We start from the raw sequence: 16,450 nt of genomic DNA on the forward strand, positions 1-16,450 counted from the left end.
ACTCCCAAGACCCAAGGACACCAAGACACCAAGACCCAAGAGACCCAAGACACCGACCTCAGCGACCAACCACCCTCCACGGACAACGCGACCATCAACCTCGTGAGCGCCAGGCGGATAGCCAAGGACCTGCGAGGGTCAGGAGTCGACGCAGCCTTCGTCCTTGTGCTCTCCATGGACACCACACCGTCACCCAGTGAGGACCCACGCACCAACGCCTTATTAGAGGAGTTCGCCGACGTGTTCCCCGAAGAGCTTCCAGGACTGCCACCCCGCCGCGATATCGACCATGCCATCGACCTCAAGCCCGGAGCCACGCCCCCCTCCAAGGCACCCTACCGCCTGTCAACGGACGAATTGAAGGAACTACGCACCCAACTCGACGAACTCCTCGCCAAAGGCCTCATTGAGGCCAGCACAAGTCCTTACGGCGCCCCCATCCTCTTCGTCAAGAAGAAGGATGGGACCCGAAGGATGTGCATCGACTACCGACAGCTGAATGCCCAGACAGTCAAGGACTCGTACCCTCTTCCCCTCATCGATGACATCATCGACAGTCTCTGCGACGCCCGCATCTTCTCAACTCTCGACATGCGCGCCGGTTATCATCAGGTGCGCATCCGCGCCGGGGACGAGGACAAGACGACCTTTCGCACTCGCTACGGCACCTTCCGATTCCTTGTGCTGCCCTTTGGCTTGACCAACGCACCCCCGACCTTCCAACGCCTCGTCAACAACGTCTTCAAGCAGGAAATGGACAAGTTCATGGCACCCTACATCGACGACCTCGTCATCTACTCCAAGAATGAGAAAGACCATGAGCAGCATCTTCGTCAGGTATTGCAGAAGCTCCGCGACCATCGACTGTACTGCAAGGCGAGCAAGTGTCACCTGTTCCAGACGGAGGTGGAGTTCCTAGGCTTCATCGTGGGACAGGGCCACCTCAAGATGCACCCTGCCAAGGCGGACGCCGTCGAGAACTGGTCGACGCCGCAGAGCACAACCCAGCTGCGGTCCTTCCTAGGCCTAGCAAACTTCAACCGCCGCTTCATCGCCAACTACGCCAAGATCTGCGCCCCGCTCAACGACGCCCTCAAGAAGAACGGGTTCAAGTGGGGCCCGTCGCAGGAGGAGGCCTTCCGGGAGCTGAAGCGTCGTATGACACAAGCACCTGCACTCCGCATCCCTGACCAGCGCCAGCCATTTGAGGTGGCAACCGACGCATCAGACCGAGCGATAGGCGCCGTCCTACTCCAAGATGGGCAGCCAGTCGCGTACGAGTCCCGGAAACTCCAGGCCGCGGAGCTCAACTACCCAGTGCGGGACAAGGAGGCCCTCGCCTTGATCTACGCGCTGACCAAGTGGCGCGTGTACCTCCTCGACAAACGGACCACGATCCTCACCGACCACCGCTCACTGACGAACATCACCACCCAGAAGACATTGAACGGCAGATGGGCGCGATGGATAGAGCTCCTGAACGACTACGACCTCGACATCCGTTACATCAAGGGCAAGACCAACGTAGCTGCCGACGCCGTTAGCAGGATCCCTGACTCAGACGCACAGGAGATCACATGCGCCGCCATCTCTACCGCGACGCCGGCGGACCTGGTCAAACGCATCAGCAACGACATCGCGGAGGACGAGGAATTCGGCCCGATCTACAAGGCGCTGAAGAACCCCGACCAGACACCACCGCCTGCCGTGGCGGCGAAGCTCAGCCGTTTCGGACTCAATGACGAAGACCTGCTGATCTACCAGGAGCACCCGGAGCACCCGGAGGACATACCTCTGCGCTGGTGCATACCAGAGACGGCACGCGTGCCGCTTCTGGCTGAGTTCCACGACACTCCGACAGCGGGCCACCAAGGAATTCACCGCACCCACGAGGCGCTAGCGCGCCACTTCTACTGGCCCCGGATGCGGCGGGACGTGGAGCGCTATGTGCGGAGCTGCAAATCCTGCCAGCGCCACAAGCCGAGACAGGGCGCTGCCCCTGGTCCCCTGCAGCCCCTACCCGTTCCCCGAGAACCCTGGACCGATATCAGCCTCGACCTCGTCACCGGACTACCCAGGACCAGGACAGGACAGGACGCCATCGTGGTCTTCGTCGACAGGCTGACTAAACGGTGTCACCTGGCGGCGACTACTAGCAAGTGCACGGGCCGAGACGTGGCCAAGCTGTTCATCTCCCACGTGTTCCGACACCATGGACTTCCTGCCAGAGTTGTGTCTGATCGAGATCCCCGTTTCACCGGCGCCTTCTGGAAGGAGACCTTCCGCTTGCTGGGGTCCCGACTTCAATTCTCCACATCGCAGCACCCGCAGACCGACGGCCAAACAGAAAGGACGAACCGCACCATGGAGCAGACCCTCCGCCACTACGTCAACTACCGCATGGACAACTGGGACTCACTCCTCCCCGTGGTAGAGTTCGCCCTTAACAACAGCAAGAGCGACTCCACGGGCCAGTCTCCGTTCTTCCTAGAGACGGGCCGACACCCGATTATCCCAGCTACACTCGTCACCCGCCAGGCCATACGCCGCACGGACACACCTGCAGCCGAGGACTTCGTGGTGCGCCTCAAGAGCATCATCACCGCCGCAAGAGACGCCCTCGCCCAGGCACAGGACAAGCAGAAGAGGTACGCCGACCAGCGCCGCAGCGACGACATCAAATACAGTCCCGGCGATCAGGCATGGGTCACCGCTGACCTCTTCGTCGACCAGGCCAACCAGCGACGACCCAAGGACAAGCTGAAGCCCCGCTGGCAAGGCCCCTTCACTGTCATCGACATGCCGTCGCGCACGACCGTGCGACTCCGGTTCCCCAGCCACGTGCGGGCGCACCCGGTCGTCAACGTCACCAAGACCAAGCCGTGTGTCAACAGCCCGTCAGACTTCAACACGCGCCCCAATGACGAACCACCACACCTGCCGGACGGCGAATCGGACGAATACGAGGTGGAACGCATCCTCGACGAGCGAGTCCGACGCGGCAAGAGGCAGTACCTGATCAAGTGGGCCGGCTACGACATCAACGACAGCACTTGGATCAACGAGGACCAGCTCACACGCGACGTGCGTTCACTGATCATGGAGTGGCATCAGGCCTCGCGCAACGCATCGGCTTGAGGGCAAGCCGTCTTAGAGAGGGGGAAGGTGTAACGTCGCTCGCCTGCCTCCCCCTGCCGCTCTCTCGCTCTCTCTCTCTCTCTCTCTCTCTCTCTCTCTCTCTCTCTCTCTCTCTCTCTCTCTCTCTCTCTCTCTCTCTCTCTCTCTCGGTCTCCCCGTTCCCTGCACCTTGCCCCGCTGTGTCCCATTGTTTTCCCTTCCTTGCCCTTCGCGGCACCGTACTGCCTTGCATGTTCTTTGTTCTCCTAATGTTTGATGTCATGTTTAGCCTGATTGACGTCATGTTTAACTCGTGAGTGTCGTATAGTAGCGTTTGCCTGTGTCGTGTCACGCCGTGCCCAGTGCCTCGGAACTGCTTGCCTCTCGGCGGCGATCCCGAGCCCTTGGCACGGTACCGTCATCAACTAAGATGACGGCACGACACATGCCTGCATGCTGTGTTACGTCTGTTGCCCTTGTCTCTTGTTTTCCCCCTTGCTTAACCACAAGCACCCCTCTTGTTGCCTGCTAGCACGTGTGTGTTGCCCTGCACCCTGTTGTCGCTTATCTCACGTGATTGTCTGTGCCTTGTTCAGTTCTTTTGTTCCCTGGTTTACTTCGCATCAGTACACAGAACAAGCCACCGACACACCTCGACCACAGTCCCGTCACAAGCTCCCAACCACCTTTGCACAGTAACATAACAGCACGTCGCATCGCACGTTTCTGCTTACTTTCGCTCACCACAACCCGTCCCATGTTCATGTCCACGGCCCACAGAGCCAAGCGCACCAAGAAGAAGGCCAAAGCGAAGAAGAGCAAGAAGCAGGAGGAGAAGAAGAAGAAGAATGGCAAGCAAAACGAGGCCGCTGGCAAGAAGTAAGTGCTTGTCTGTGTGCACTTTAGTGTCATGCAGTAATGCTTGGTCTTGTCGTCTTGTTGATGTCGCGACATTGCGTGTGAACTCATCACCTCAGCTCATTCATTCATTCACTCACACACCACACCCACTATTCCGCTGCTGCTCCCCCTTTCGCCCCTTCCACCCACCTCAGGATTGTCATCGTGTGCGCCAAGCCTTATGAGTTTGAGGCCATGAACAAGGCCCTAAACGACAAGGGCGAACTCTTCATTCGGGACGAGGCCTCTATTGGCAAGCGTTTCAACGTTGGGTACCGCAAGGACAAGAAAACGGATCGCTTCTTCCGCTACGAGTTCCACATGACCAAGAAACATGTCGAGCACACCATCACCGTCACGCGGTTCATCGGCAACGTACAAGGTCCTGTCGAGTGCGGCATCCACGTGTCGCAGGTCATCGCTGCACTTGAGCCGGACTACATCGGCATGATTGGCGTGTGTGGCGGGCACCGTCTTGGCGAGGTGGTCATGGCGGCAAAAGCGGTTGATGCGCGCGCTGGGCGGATGGTGTCCACTGGCAGCGGTGGTGAGAAGATTGACAGGTCTGCGTACGACAAGGAGGAGTTTCGCATGTGCACCAAGGACTACTACTTCCAGTCAGCCAAGGATAACACGTCGTACCAGAATGCCTGCACGGATGTCGCAGACCACCAGGTCGTCTCATTCAAGATGCCGGGAATGCTGACGGTGCACAAGGATGGCGTGCTGTACACGTACCCGCAGGTCCGCGAGGACTGCACGGCGCTGGTGGGAGAGAAGGATGGTCTGGATATGGAGGCGTTTGCCTTCTTCAAGGCCGTGCGGATGGCGCAGGGCGACAGCGACACCAGGGATGCCATGTCCAAGGTCAAGGCGCTTCCCGTCATCAAAGCTGTGAGCGACGCGAGTCAGCTGAAGGATGAGAAGACGGGCAACAAAGCCTTTGACAAACGCAGAAAGGCCAACAAGAAGCACAATTCAAAGGTGATGGATAGTGCCCGCGTGGATGCACCAACAGCAGCAGCAGCAACAGACGCCAGAGAAACGCACAAGGACCAGCGCAATGTGTTCCGGCCCATTGCAGCCCGCAAGGCTGCCGATGTCATGGCAGCGTACCTTGAGACGGCACACTTCCTCGACTAATGTGCATGCATCTCCACTGCCACTTGTGTCATCATGCTGTCTTATTGTCTTCCTCTCTTGTTGTCATGCTTTCCACTGCACTGCAATGCTTGCGTGAGTCTTTGCGTGCGTGTTTCGGTTTGAGCGTTTGTTTACTTGTTGTTGTGCATGAACAAGATGTGTGACATTGTGATACAAAGCAATACATCAAATCAACAAAGCTATCCTTGTGTGTGCGCGACACACTGCCCTCATTACCATTCGTCTCTCTCTCTCTCTCTCTGACAATGCCAGCGTTCATGTACACACCCAAAACCCCGCTCTCGTCTTTACACACAGCTGTTCATTCACCATAGTCAGCCCAGCAAACACACTCCGCTTCTGAAACCCCTTTCACCTCTCCCGCCTCTCAAAGCCTGTGCACGTGCATGTCAGCGTAGCGCTGCTGCATGGGGTGGGCCGGGTCCAGCGGTGTGCTCTTGGCGCCCGCACGTGATCGCGCCATCACCGAAGGACTGGCCGGCGACATCATCATCATCATCGTTGTCGTGGAGGTTCTCGCTCCTCCTGCTGTGTTTGCTGCGTTTACTGCTGTTGGCGACTTCTGAGGGAAGAGCGACAGTGACCGGCCCCGCGGCGTCGGGCCCAGCAGCTGGGCTGCGCTTCTCGACCGATGCCCGCCGTGGTGGCTGCGCGACGTGAGCAGGTGTTGTTGGGAGCGGGTGACGCTTCCAGTGTTGTCACCACCACCGCGAATGCCGAGTGAGACATGGGGGCTGGCTGCGTTGCGGCGCGCAGTGTGTGCTGCTCGCGTGGAGAGAGCGGGTGACACTGGTGGCGGTGGCCCACCACCCCGCTGCTGCACTCGCTGCTGTGCTTCGCTGAGCGTTGCCTGCGAGAAGCCGGGATGCGACTGTGTTTGTCGCAGCCACGCGTCATTCCCGCCCGCACGTTGGCCAGGGGTGAGGCGCCCCCCGTGCACTGAGGATGATGCAGCGGTGTCGTGGCCACGGAACCCAAGTGGGTGGTGGTGGTGGCGTTGGGCGCGTGTTTGGGAATGTGAGTGAGAGCGCGCTGTGCTTGTCGCTGGGTCCGCTTGATCGAGCTGGGAGTACTTGGGTGCTGGCACATGGCGTGGGTTGTAGATGACGGTGGGTGTTGCGGTGGCATCAGCACGTGATTGCTGTGACGGCGCACGCGGCGTGGTGGAGCGACCACGGCTGCCTTCTCGCCACTCCTGCCGGCCTGCTTGGGCAACAGCAGCAGCGAAATTGGTTGCTGCTGTTGGCGCGGGTGTTGCAGATGCTGTTGGGTGCGGGGACTGCCGCCTCTTGGTTGGCGATTGCGAGTGAAGCCGCGCCCGCTGCTGGCTCTGGCGCTGCATGTCCTGTAGCAGCTGGTCTTGCATGGAGCGTGCACGGGATGGTGACTGCATCATCATGCGATGGCGCTGACGTTGTTGTTGCTGCTGCTGCGGTTGTCGCACGGGGGAACGCGAGTGCCAGCTGGGGCCAAGCGTGGACGTGAAGATGTTTGTCATGCTGTCTGTGGATGGTGCTTTGCGCAGGTGGCCTGGTCCTTCGCTGATGAGGCTCAGATCAAAGGAGGACGGCAGCCGCAGCGGGCACGCAAGCACGCCAGCGTCATTGCAAAAGTAGTGCTTTGTGGCGTTGGCGTTGACATGGAAGAAGAAGAAGAAGGGTGAGGAGGGGAGGAAGGGCGTGTTGCGTGAGCATGTGGTGAGCGGGAGGAGGTTGAGCGGGAGGAGGTTGAGTGAATGGAGGTAGGGGTGGGGATGTGATGAGTTAGGTGTTGGATACACGCAACAGTACTTCAGCTCACCAGCAGTTTGAAGAACGAGGTGAAGACCATGTGCGGCGCCGACTCCAAGTAAAACGCTGCAGTGAAGCCACAGATAACAAAGGAGTGAGCGTGAACTAGAAGCAGCGACATCACACACATCACACACACACACACACACACACCAGCATTCGATCACATAGCACAAGAAACGTTACCTCCGCTGGACATGATGGTGGGCGCGTTGGTTGCAATGAGTTCATCCCAGAGCGCGTTGCCGTACACATACGTGATGGCGAAGCTGCAGCACGCAACAAAGGACAGGCAGTGAGCACGTTTGCACAACTGAAATGCATTGAACTGAGTGTGCCCGCTAACACACACAGACGCACAAACGGAGCGAAACGCAAGCTTACGAGCACAATGACACGAGACACCCAGACTCACTGCATTGGTTTGCTTTCGCTGCGACGAACAATGAACGCGCCTGTGGGCATCCCTTGCAGCGCCCGAATTGCCTGTGCTCTTGGGCGACCAATCTGATTCCACACCCAATCGTGCGGCTGACGCATGCAGGCAGAATGCAATCGTGGTGAGGTGGAGGAGTTTACAGGGTGAGTGGCACAGGAGATGGAGTGATGTGATACCTTATGGGGGTGAAAATAGAGAGTAACATGGTGGTGTGCAACAAGCACCAGAGACAGAATACACATGTGTACACACATAGACACACGCAAACACAGACACACAAACACAGACACAGACATACACACATATATGTACACACCGAAAGGGACGCTTGTCTGGAGAGCTGGCGAATCTCTGGCTTCTCGACAAATCGGACGTGTTGCGGCGGCGCAATCTTGCTCAGCGTGGCCTTCTTCAGGATGGACTTGGCGGGCGAGCCAACACCGAGGTTCGGTTCAGACCGCGACTTGAGACGCGACGTGCGCAGCGCTTCCATATCCGCACGGCCGCCAGCCAACAGAAACTCGTCGTCAAAGTCAAACTCGAGGTCGCCACCAACCCGGCCGCCAGCAGCGGTGGTGGTGCCGCAACGGTGGAGGCGCACGGGTGCACTGGTGGGCGCGCCGAGCACATGCTGGTGCGGGTGCTGCGGTGTTGCAGATGAGGGCCGCGCACGCTCAACCACATCGCGCGGCAGCGGCGACAACAGGCGGTCAACTGCACCCTGCCCCTGATGGCGACTGCGGCCTTGGTGTTGCTGCTGATATTGCTGCTGCCTTTGTTCTAGTTCCTGAGGTTGTTGTTGGTAGTGCAGTTCGTGTTGAGCTGCGTGCTCGTCCGGGCCGTGTGCAGCGTAGCGCGCTTCACCGCGGGCAACAGCAGCAGCGGCGGCGCGGCGGTGTGGTGACGTGTAGTCGCTGGCGCGCGAGTGCTTGAACGACGATGTCTTGCTGCCTGGCGCCGAGCCCGGCTGCCGGCGTCGCGGTTCCTTTGTCAGCCGGCTCACCCGCATCGACCCGCCAATGCCCGCAACACGTCCCCGCTGCACTCCGCCAGATGACGGCGATGACGGCGGTGGTTGCGCTGTCGTTGAGGGCGACGCTGTTGCGGTTGTGCCAGTGGCGGTCGTTGCACTGGTGCTGCTGTCGTGTCCGCTGCGTGACGACGGTGTGGTTGGCGACCGCTGCTGTGCGAGGAGCGCATCGCCAACACCGCGGTCGGGTGTGAGCGGGGCGTGTGTTGAGCGGTAGCGCACCTCTGCCTCGGGCGACACCGACCTGCCCATGCTCAGACGGGCTGTGCGCGTGCGCTTCGTGCGGAACAGCGAGAAAAACTGCTGGCGGAGCGACCTGGTGCGTCATTGTCAAGCAGAGTTGGGTTGGTGGATGGGTGGGTGGGGGTGTGGTGCGGAAATAGGAGGGAGCGAGCGAGTGAGTGAGAGGGACATGTGCGTGTGTGTGTGTGTGCACGTGAAAAGCGGAATGAAAAACAGTTGATGGCAGGACAGCAAGAGCAAAATGCACGACATCGTACTTTCGCGCGTCGGTGCTTCGCGAGCGGGAGCGGGAGCTGTTGCGTGACGACTGCTCGCTCGTCTCCTCTTCCACGGTCGACAGCCGCCCGGCCAGGTTGCGGTGGGAACCGCCGCCACCGCGCGTGCGCTGCGACGACGATGACGTTGAGCGCAGCGGACACGCCGTGTACGGGTTGGGAGAGCCCAGCGCTTGCACCAGCTCTGCCAGCGTCTTGTACGTCTTCTGCTGCGCTTGGGCTGCAGAGTGGACAAAGGAATAAAGTGTATGTGAGACTCGGAAGTGAGCAGGGGTAGACGATGACGAGGGATGGAGGGGCAACCAGGGTGCTGTTCAGGCATCGGACCAAACACGTCTCATGACACAGACACAGTCAAAGGAAAATACGCAGCACACACACACACACACACACACACACACACACACACACACACGCACACACACACACACACACACACACACACACACACACGCACGCACGCACACACACACACACACACACACACACACACACACAGTGTCGAGAGAAAGCACACAACACGCACTGAGGTAGAGGCGGGGCTCGCCCTGGTCTGTGAGGGTGCCGCGAATCAGGTCCGTGTGCAAATGGCCCTTTGCCTTGTACGTAAGCACGAAGCTGCCCTGCTGTCCACCGTGGCGGACAAAGAACGTGCCATCTCGCCCCTCAAGCGTCCGCAGCGCAGCAACCTGTGCATGGATGTTTGGGGATCGAGAGTGATGTTGAGAATGTGCAGAGAAATGCAATGTCACGCGAACATGCAGTGAAAGCAGAACGCCAGTGGGAACGGAATTGTATAGAACATGCATATACACAGACACACAGACACACATACACACACACACGCACACCCACACGCACACGCACACGCACACGCACACATACACCTGCAACCCCTCCATACACACCTTTGCCTCGTCTGGATTTGCGGCCCACCAGAGGGCGGCGGTGTCCTCGGGATGGACGGCAGAGAGAAACGCGTCCAAATCAAGCTGGTCCGTGAAGCGCTCACCCACCCCGCCTGATAGAGACGGCAGCGAGACATATTGTGGCGAGGCGAGGATGTGAGGACACAAAGGCGACAGCGAAGTGGATAAGCAGCGACGAAGTAGGCAGGTAGACCGACAAAAGAGACAGAGGACAAGGCAGACGCAGAAAAACAATCACAGACACACACACACACACACATGCCCGGACATACACAGACACACATGCGCACGCACTCACCCTTGCTGCGCGACGCGACGATGAAGCTGTCGAGAGGAGAGGTGTCGTTGAGGCCGCTTGGGACGGCGCCAGGCGAATGTGTCAGCACCGTCGGCAGTTCATCGCCGGGACTCGAGCTGTACGAGAGCAGGAGCACTTCAATGTTCTCAAAGAACGCGCGCCCGCCCTCAAACCTGTGCAGTAGCGTCAGAACGGACACACAGGCGTGAGAGTAGAAGGGGACGTGGGGTGGTGGAATGACGGACAGACGAGAAGCCGGAGAAAACAAGCAGGTGAGCAGGGGGACAGATCAGGCAGAACATGGACAATCACGCTTACAGAAACGTAAATGATACGCTCACACGCATGCATGCGGACCGACCTGACGCCGACGCCGCTGCGCTCGATGCGTCTGCAGATGGTCTGGCCGTGATAGGCGATAATCACTTCGTACGCGCACGACGGCGACTCGTGCATCGACGTCGCTGCTGTGGTGATGTGAACATGAGCATGGCCGCACGTGTGCGTGCAAGTGTGATGAATTGGAGTGCACCGTCGAGCAGAGGGAGCAAACATTTCCACGGCCATACAGACACACACACACACACACAGACACACACAGACACACAGACACACACACACACAGACACACATACACACACACACACACACACACACACAGACACACATGATCACACCATCGCACGCATCAAACGGATCAACGCACCCATGTCGCTGCGCGTGGACTGCGGCGTGTCTGGGGTGGGGCGGTCATCGGTGACGACAGCACCAAAGGGGGCACCGGACGTCAGCTCATGCAGCCGCATCGACTGCTGACGCGCCTTGTCCATCGGGCTGCTGCCACCCTCATCACCAACACCGGCGCTCGCACCACTCACACCACTGCGATCATCACCACCGTCCTGTTCCCTGCTGCTACCGCTGTCGTTGCGCTGTCGGCGTCGCCACGGCCGCCGCAAGTGGCGATACCACGGCGTTCGTCGCCGCCGCCGCTGTTGTCGTGCTGTATCATCCTCTCCCTCGCTCTCGGCCCCGCTGTCGCGGTCCTTGCCTGCGCGTCTGCGCCAGCCACGCCGCGCGCGCCTGTTGGCTGCTTTGCGCCCGCGCCCGTCCTGGTCCTCGGCCTCATCTTCGGCGTCTGCATCGGCATCACTCACGTGTGCCGCTGCCGCTGCTGCTGATGCCGATGATAAGGGTGTTGCCGATGTTGCTGTTGTTGACGAGGATGGTGCCGGCGCACGTGTGTCGCGCGTGTGAGCAGGTCTTCTTCTTCTGCTTCGGCTTGGGGTCTGCTCGCCCTCTTCACCAGCTTGTGGCGTTACCACGGCTGCAACCGGGGAGGGGGCAAGAGTTGCATGGCAACGTTGAGAGTGGGGGATGGAAATGAAGCACAGACACACAGGGACAGACAAAAGAGAGAGACAAAGAGAGAGAGAGAGAGAGAGAGAGAGAGAGAGAGAGAGAGAGAGAGAGAGAGAGAGAGAGAGAGAGAGAGAGAGAGAGAGAGAGAGAGAGAGAGAGAGAGAGAGAGAGAGAGAGAGAGAGAGAGACAGAGAGAGAGAGAGAGACAGAGAGAGAGAGAGAGTGTGTGTGTGTGTGAGACAACACACAAACGCATACAGCACATGCATACACATATATACACACACAAACACACACACATACACACATCACGCATGCTCACATGCAACCGCTTGACTGACCTGGCATGTCTGCGACCATGCGGACGAGAAAGCACCCGTCCTCTTCGTATTCGAGGATGCGAGCGGCGTCGCGGCGGGAGATGGAGTCGTAGAACCATGGGTAGTCCTCCAGCCGCCCAATCTGGTAATGGCGGTGGTGATCGTGGTGGTGGTGGTGGTAGCAGCGCATGAGTTGGTGCAAGTGGCGATTGTTGGCAACTTCAATGTTGAAGAAAGCAACTGGGCAACACTATGCGTGTTCAACAACAAGCAGCAAACCACATCACAATCACCATCACAATCACCATGGCAACAACCGCACAAACAGCAACAGCATGCGATAGCAGCAACAGTACCGTGGAAGACTGCAACGACTGGTGGGCGCGGGACGTGAGGGAGCGTCCAAACGACGACGGCTCGTGCACGGGGAAGCGAAGCAGCGTCGTCCTGCTATCAGGCAGTGGCACAAAGTGCGTCTCGTAGTAGGATGCAAACGCATTCAACGTCTGCAGCCAAGCAAGGCATGACAAAAGGCGAACAACGTGAACAACGTGAAGGTGAGGGCGTGTTCCAAGTGTGTGCGCATGCAGTTGCAGGGGCATATGTGTGCGTGTGCGTGTGCATGGTGCAAGCACGAGCATTGTGTATTTGTGTGCAGCGTGGGCTGGTGACTTTGACGCACCGGAAACGCCTGTGAAATGCCAGAGAATGCGAGCCCAGCCTCCGTGTTCAAGATGGGCCTGCAAGCAACGAATGAAGAAGGGTTGATTGGCGATGAGGAAGAGGACGAAAGGAAGAGAGCAAAAGGGAGGGGGCTGAACAACGGGGAAACGAACGACTACCCAATCACAGCGAGCCCACAAGCGCAGCGAACGAAGCGAACGAGAAAAAAACGACACAGCCAAGCAACCTAACAAAGAAACTGCACCCATGCACAAACGCAAGCAGACTACACATCTGCACACCTCATGAGGACGTTGCCGGTTGCAACGAGGGCGAGGAAGAGGCGCGTGTCATCGTGTGGGAGCGAAAACACGCAGTACGTGCCCTCTCGCTTGTGGCTGAGGAGGTCGACAACAGACTGCTTGTCGTGATCACCAATGAACACGCCGCGGGCCACCGCCGTCTCGTCCACCAGCGCACGCACACCGGGATGCTGCTCACGTGTTGGGAGGGGAGGGGGAGGGGGAGGGGGAGGCAGAGGAAAGGGGGCAGAGGGTGAATCGTCAAGGGACCACAGCACAAGACAAGTGACAACACAATGAGCAGACACTATTCCTCAAAGTTGTACAACAGTGTTCACACAAACAAAATACATACAATCGAGAACAACACAAACACAAACAAACAAACAAAACAAACAAAACAAACAAACAAACAAAACAAACAAAACAAACAAAACAAACAAACGAACAAACAAACAAACAAACAAACAAATCCACACACCGCATCGTCCTCGCGAATGATGGCGTTGTCGTCGTCGCTGCTCTCCATCTCGTGCGGGAGCGGCATGCGTGGGCGCCGGCCCGCACCAATGCTGCCACCGCGTTCAACACCCATGCCGTCACTGGTCATGCTTGCACGCACTTTGTTGACGGTCGAATAGAGGGCTGCAATCTCCGCCGAGTCGCGTGACGGCGCTGAACTGGATTCGCTCTCACTTGCATCGCCGCTGCTGCTGCGACCGTGGTGGCGGTGGTATTGGCGGTGGTGGTGTGTGTATGCTCTGCCATCGTCCTCCTCCGAGTCTGTCTCAAAGTTCATCGTGATGCGCGCATACGCTGGCTCATCATCATCATTGTAGTAATCATCAACACCATTCGCACCATTCGCACCACCTGCATCACCATTATCATCATTGTCGTTGAAGGGGCGCTGTGCTGTCTGTCGATGGATATCACCACCACCATGACCACGAGTCCGCCCACCAGTACGACCATCAAAGGCGTCGTCGTCGTCCACTGCACTTGATTCAGAATCACCAGCTTCTGTGTGTGCTGGTGTCGCTGCGATGCCGGGGGCGATCAGGTCGTACTTTGGTGGTGGGTGGCTGAGCCTGGGGCCAGCGTTGCGACCACCACCACCACCACCACCACGAGCACCGCCCACGCCAACACTGCCGCCAATTCCACCACCGCGTGAAACCTCCATGAGCGCCTCGTGTTCCTGCAGAAACACGTTGTTGCCATCATCGTTGTTGGTGGCAGATGGCCGCCTGCTGCTGCTGATGTTTTGCACAGTTTCCTTTCCCACCATGAACATGTCTTCCTTGCCGTGGCCAACAACCCATCCATTGCCACCGCGGGCCAGGGCACCACCGTTCACGCCGCCGCCATCGCTGCCGCCAAAATCGCCATCGTCGTCGGTGCCACCAGCGCTGTCGCTGTGCTGCTGGTGCCACGCGACACGTGGGGACGTGCGACCGCGCAGACTGTGGCGAGTGCGAATGGCAGCGACAGACGCCAAGACCTCTGTGCTGCTCATGGCGCTGCTTGCGTTGCTGCCGCCGCGGCTGACGCGGGTGGAGCCGCCGTACTGCTGCTGGTGCTGGCGCCACAGCGTGGTCGTGGCGGAGGTTCTGGTGGCAGCAGAGAGCGACGCGCCGGCACTGCTGCTGCCGCGCTTGCTGGCGTTGATGCGGGCGGCGAGGCTGTATGCACGTGCGCCCGACCCACGCGGGTCGCGGCGGCCACTCCCACCGCCGCCTCGGGCTGTTGTGGCTGTTGCGGCTGTCGTTGTGGTGGCGGCGGGGTGCGCTGGCGTAATGTCGAGGGACTGGCTGCGGGGCTGCCCACGTGCGCCGATGGAGCCGCGGTGTCTGGACGTACGGCGAATTGCACCGCCACGGCCCGTCACGCCGCCGGCGCTGGCTGTTCGCACGTGGCGGTTGTGCACGGACGACGGCCACTGGTGAGCCTGGTGGTTGTGTTCATCAACCACCTCTTGCTGCTGCTGCTGCTGCTGCTGCTGCTGCTGCTGCTGCTGCTGATGTTGTTTTTGCTGGTCGGGTATCGCGCGCCGCTGCTGTTGTTGCTGCTGCATGTCATTGTGCTGCTGCTGCGTGCTGTGTTGCTGCTGCTCGTGTGTGCGCTCGAGTTCGAGGCGGGATCGGATCATGGCCACGGCGCGAAGCAGCTGCGCCCGGTCTTCCAGGTTCTGACAACGGGAGGAAAGGTCGAGAGAGGGGAGTTGGGAGTTGGTGTGGGTGGGGGATGATGAGCAGCGGTGATGGGAGGATGCAGTAGACAGAGGATTGTGTGGCGCAGGATCGAGAACAGTAGAGGAAGGGGGAGAAGAGGGTTGTGGTGTTTGGACTTGCACACGAAGGCAGATGGATTGAAAGGCAAGCCGGCAGGCACACCCAGACACACACACACACAGACACACAGACACGCAGACGCACACACACTCACAGACACAGACAGACAGACAGACAGACAGACACGCAGACGCACACACACACACAGACACACACGCACACACAGACACACAGACACACAGACACACAGACACACACAGGCGTCGGTTCTGCTTACGTCGACGCCGAGGCTGATGAGCTGGTTGTCTGTGAGGGTGACGAGCTTCTGGCCAGTGATGTTGCCCTGGCGCATGACGGGCTCCAGGTGCTGCAGGCCCACCATGGGCAGCCACGCGCACACCTGGCTCAGCGGCCAGTCCGGATACAGCTCCTAATGAGTATGAGTATGCGTGTGCGTGTGTGTGTGTGTGTTGGATGAGTGGATGGGTGTGTCAGTATGTGTGTGTGTATGCAAACAGTTACACGCATGCGTCAGAGTGTGACTTTGACAACTGCAAAACACATGACTCACATCACTGTCTGCGCAGGTGCCGCCACTATGGAGCGACCTGTTTGGCGTGTGCGTGTGTGTGGGTGCGTGGTGTCAGCAGCGTGAGTTTGAGCACAGCGAAGATCGAATGCGCAGCCACGCAACCAGCTCCCCACTCGCCCTTGCCCCAACCACAAAACAACAACACACAACCACAGCGATGCAAACATCACCACACTCGTACGACGCACATGTTGGTGTGGATGTAGCGGGGAGGGGGTACTGCCTCTCCCTTGCTGTCTTGCTGCCGTGCTCCCTTGCTGTCACTCTCTCTCTCTCACACACACACTCTCCTCGTACTCACTCACTGACTCACCCACGCACTCACGCACACACTCCCTCACCCACTGCTGACAAGTTCACCGCCTCCCTCGCTCACGGGATTCCCCTTATCTCCGTCGGCAGGCTGTTGCAACTTTGCGCACCCCAAGCACCGAGCACAAGCAAAACAAGTGCTTGAATTGCGCTCCCCCGTTGTCTTCGTCGCTCCCACTCGCTTGTCCTCCGTGCTCCGTGCTCCGTGCTCCGTGCTCCGTGCTTCTTGCGGCTTGCTTTTGCGTTTGACGGTGTGGCGTGTGTGTTGCTTCTTGGATGCTCTCGACACTCGGCAACAGAGCAGTTTGCGAAGCAAGCAGAGTACTGTGTGCGCGCACCAGCAAACGCCACCTCTCCTTCCCCTTCGCCACTCCACTTCGCTGCCCCACGTTAAACTTGCGTCGTATCAACCCGCACCGC

At 59.0% G+C, this 16,450-nt stretch overlaps 3 protein-coding genes across 3 annotated transcripts in view; 2 read left to right on the forward strand and 1 right to left on the reverse strand.

Moving 5' to 3' along the window:
- PTSG_12494 (uncharacterized protein) overlaps nt 1–3,138 on the forward strand; it is a gene marked incomplete at both ends in the record, with an annotated part of 6,060 nt that extends 2,922 nt beyond the window's left edge. Inside the window, one exon of the mRNA XM_004992175.1 lies at nt 10–3,138. Within this exon, the coding sequence (XP_004992232.1) occupies nt 10–3,138 (3,129 nt within the window). The remainder of the gene's footprint in view (nt 1–9) is intronic.
- Nucleotides 3,139–3,663: 525 nt separating this feature from the next.
- Nucleotides 3,664–5,363, forward strand: PTSG_06833 (uncharacterized protein). Its single transcript, XM_004992176.1, has 2 exons — nt 3,664–3,996; nt 4,173–5,363. The coding sequence occupies exons 1-2, from the start codon at nt 3,875–3,877 to the stop codon at nt 5,158–5,160; spliced, it is 1,110 nt and encodes a 369-aa protein (XP_004992233.1). The 5' UTR covers nt 3,664–3,874; the 3' UTR covers nt 5,161–5,363.
- PTSG_06834 (uncharacterized protein) lies at nt 5,273–16,248 on the reverse strand. The gene is made up of 19 exons (XM_004992177.1): nt 15,907–16,248; nt 15,698–15,734; nt 15,404–15,556; nt 13,314–15,023; nt 12,833–13,023; nt 12,550–12,607; nt 12,224–12,373; nt 11,889–12,009; nt 10,892–11,512; nt 10,547–10,652; nt 10,186–10,358; nt 9,867–9,979; nt 9,485–9,647; nt 8,941–9,178; nt 7,727–8,756; nt 7,387–7,502; nt 7,158–7,240; nt 6,982–7,037; nt 5,273–6,799 (listed from the first exon to the last, which is right to left on the reverse strand). Coding segments are annotated over exons 1-19 (6,372 nt in total). The 5' UTR covers nt 15,909–16,248; the 3' UTR covers nt 5,273–5,548.
- Nucleotides 16,249–16,450: the final 202 nt, after the last annotated feature.

This window comes from Salpingoeca rosetta (assembly GCF_000188695.1).
Source record: "Salpingoeca rosetta unplaced genomic scaffold supercont1.17, whole genome shotgun sequence".
NCBI classification, from domain to species: Eukaryota; class Choanoflagellata; order Craspedida; family Salpingoecidae; genus Salpingoeca; species Salpingoeca rosetta.

What these genes read in the sequence shown, in the direction of transcription:
- PTSG_06833 (XM_004992176.1), top strand. Translation starts at nt 3,875, where the DNA reads ATGTTCATGTCCACGGCCCACAGAGCCAAGCGCACCAAGAAGAAGGCC. An exon ending in AACGAGGCCGCTGGCAAGAA is followed by an intron (nt 3,997 to 4,172) that starts GTAAGTGCTTGT and finishes CACCCACCTCAG; the next exon opens with GATTGTCATCGTGTGCGCCA.
- PTSG_06834 (XM_004992177.1), bottom strand. An exon ending in GTCCACGCGCAGCGACATGG is followed by an intron (nt 10,653 to 10,891) that starts GTGCGTTGATCC and finishes ACATCACCACAG; the next exon opens with CAGCGACGTCGATGCACGAG. An exon ending in CGAGCCCCGCCTCTACCTCA is followed by an intron (nt 9,179 to 9,484) that starts GTGCGTGTTGTG and finishes TCCACTCTGCAG; the next exon opens with CCCAAGCGCAGCAGAAGACG.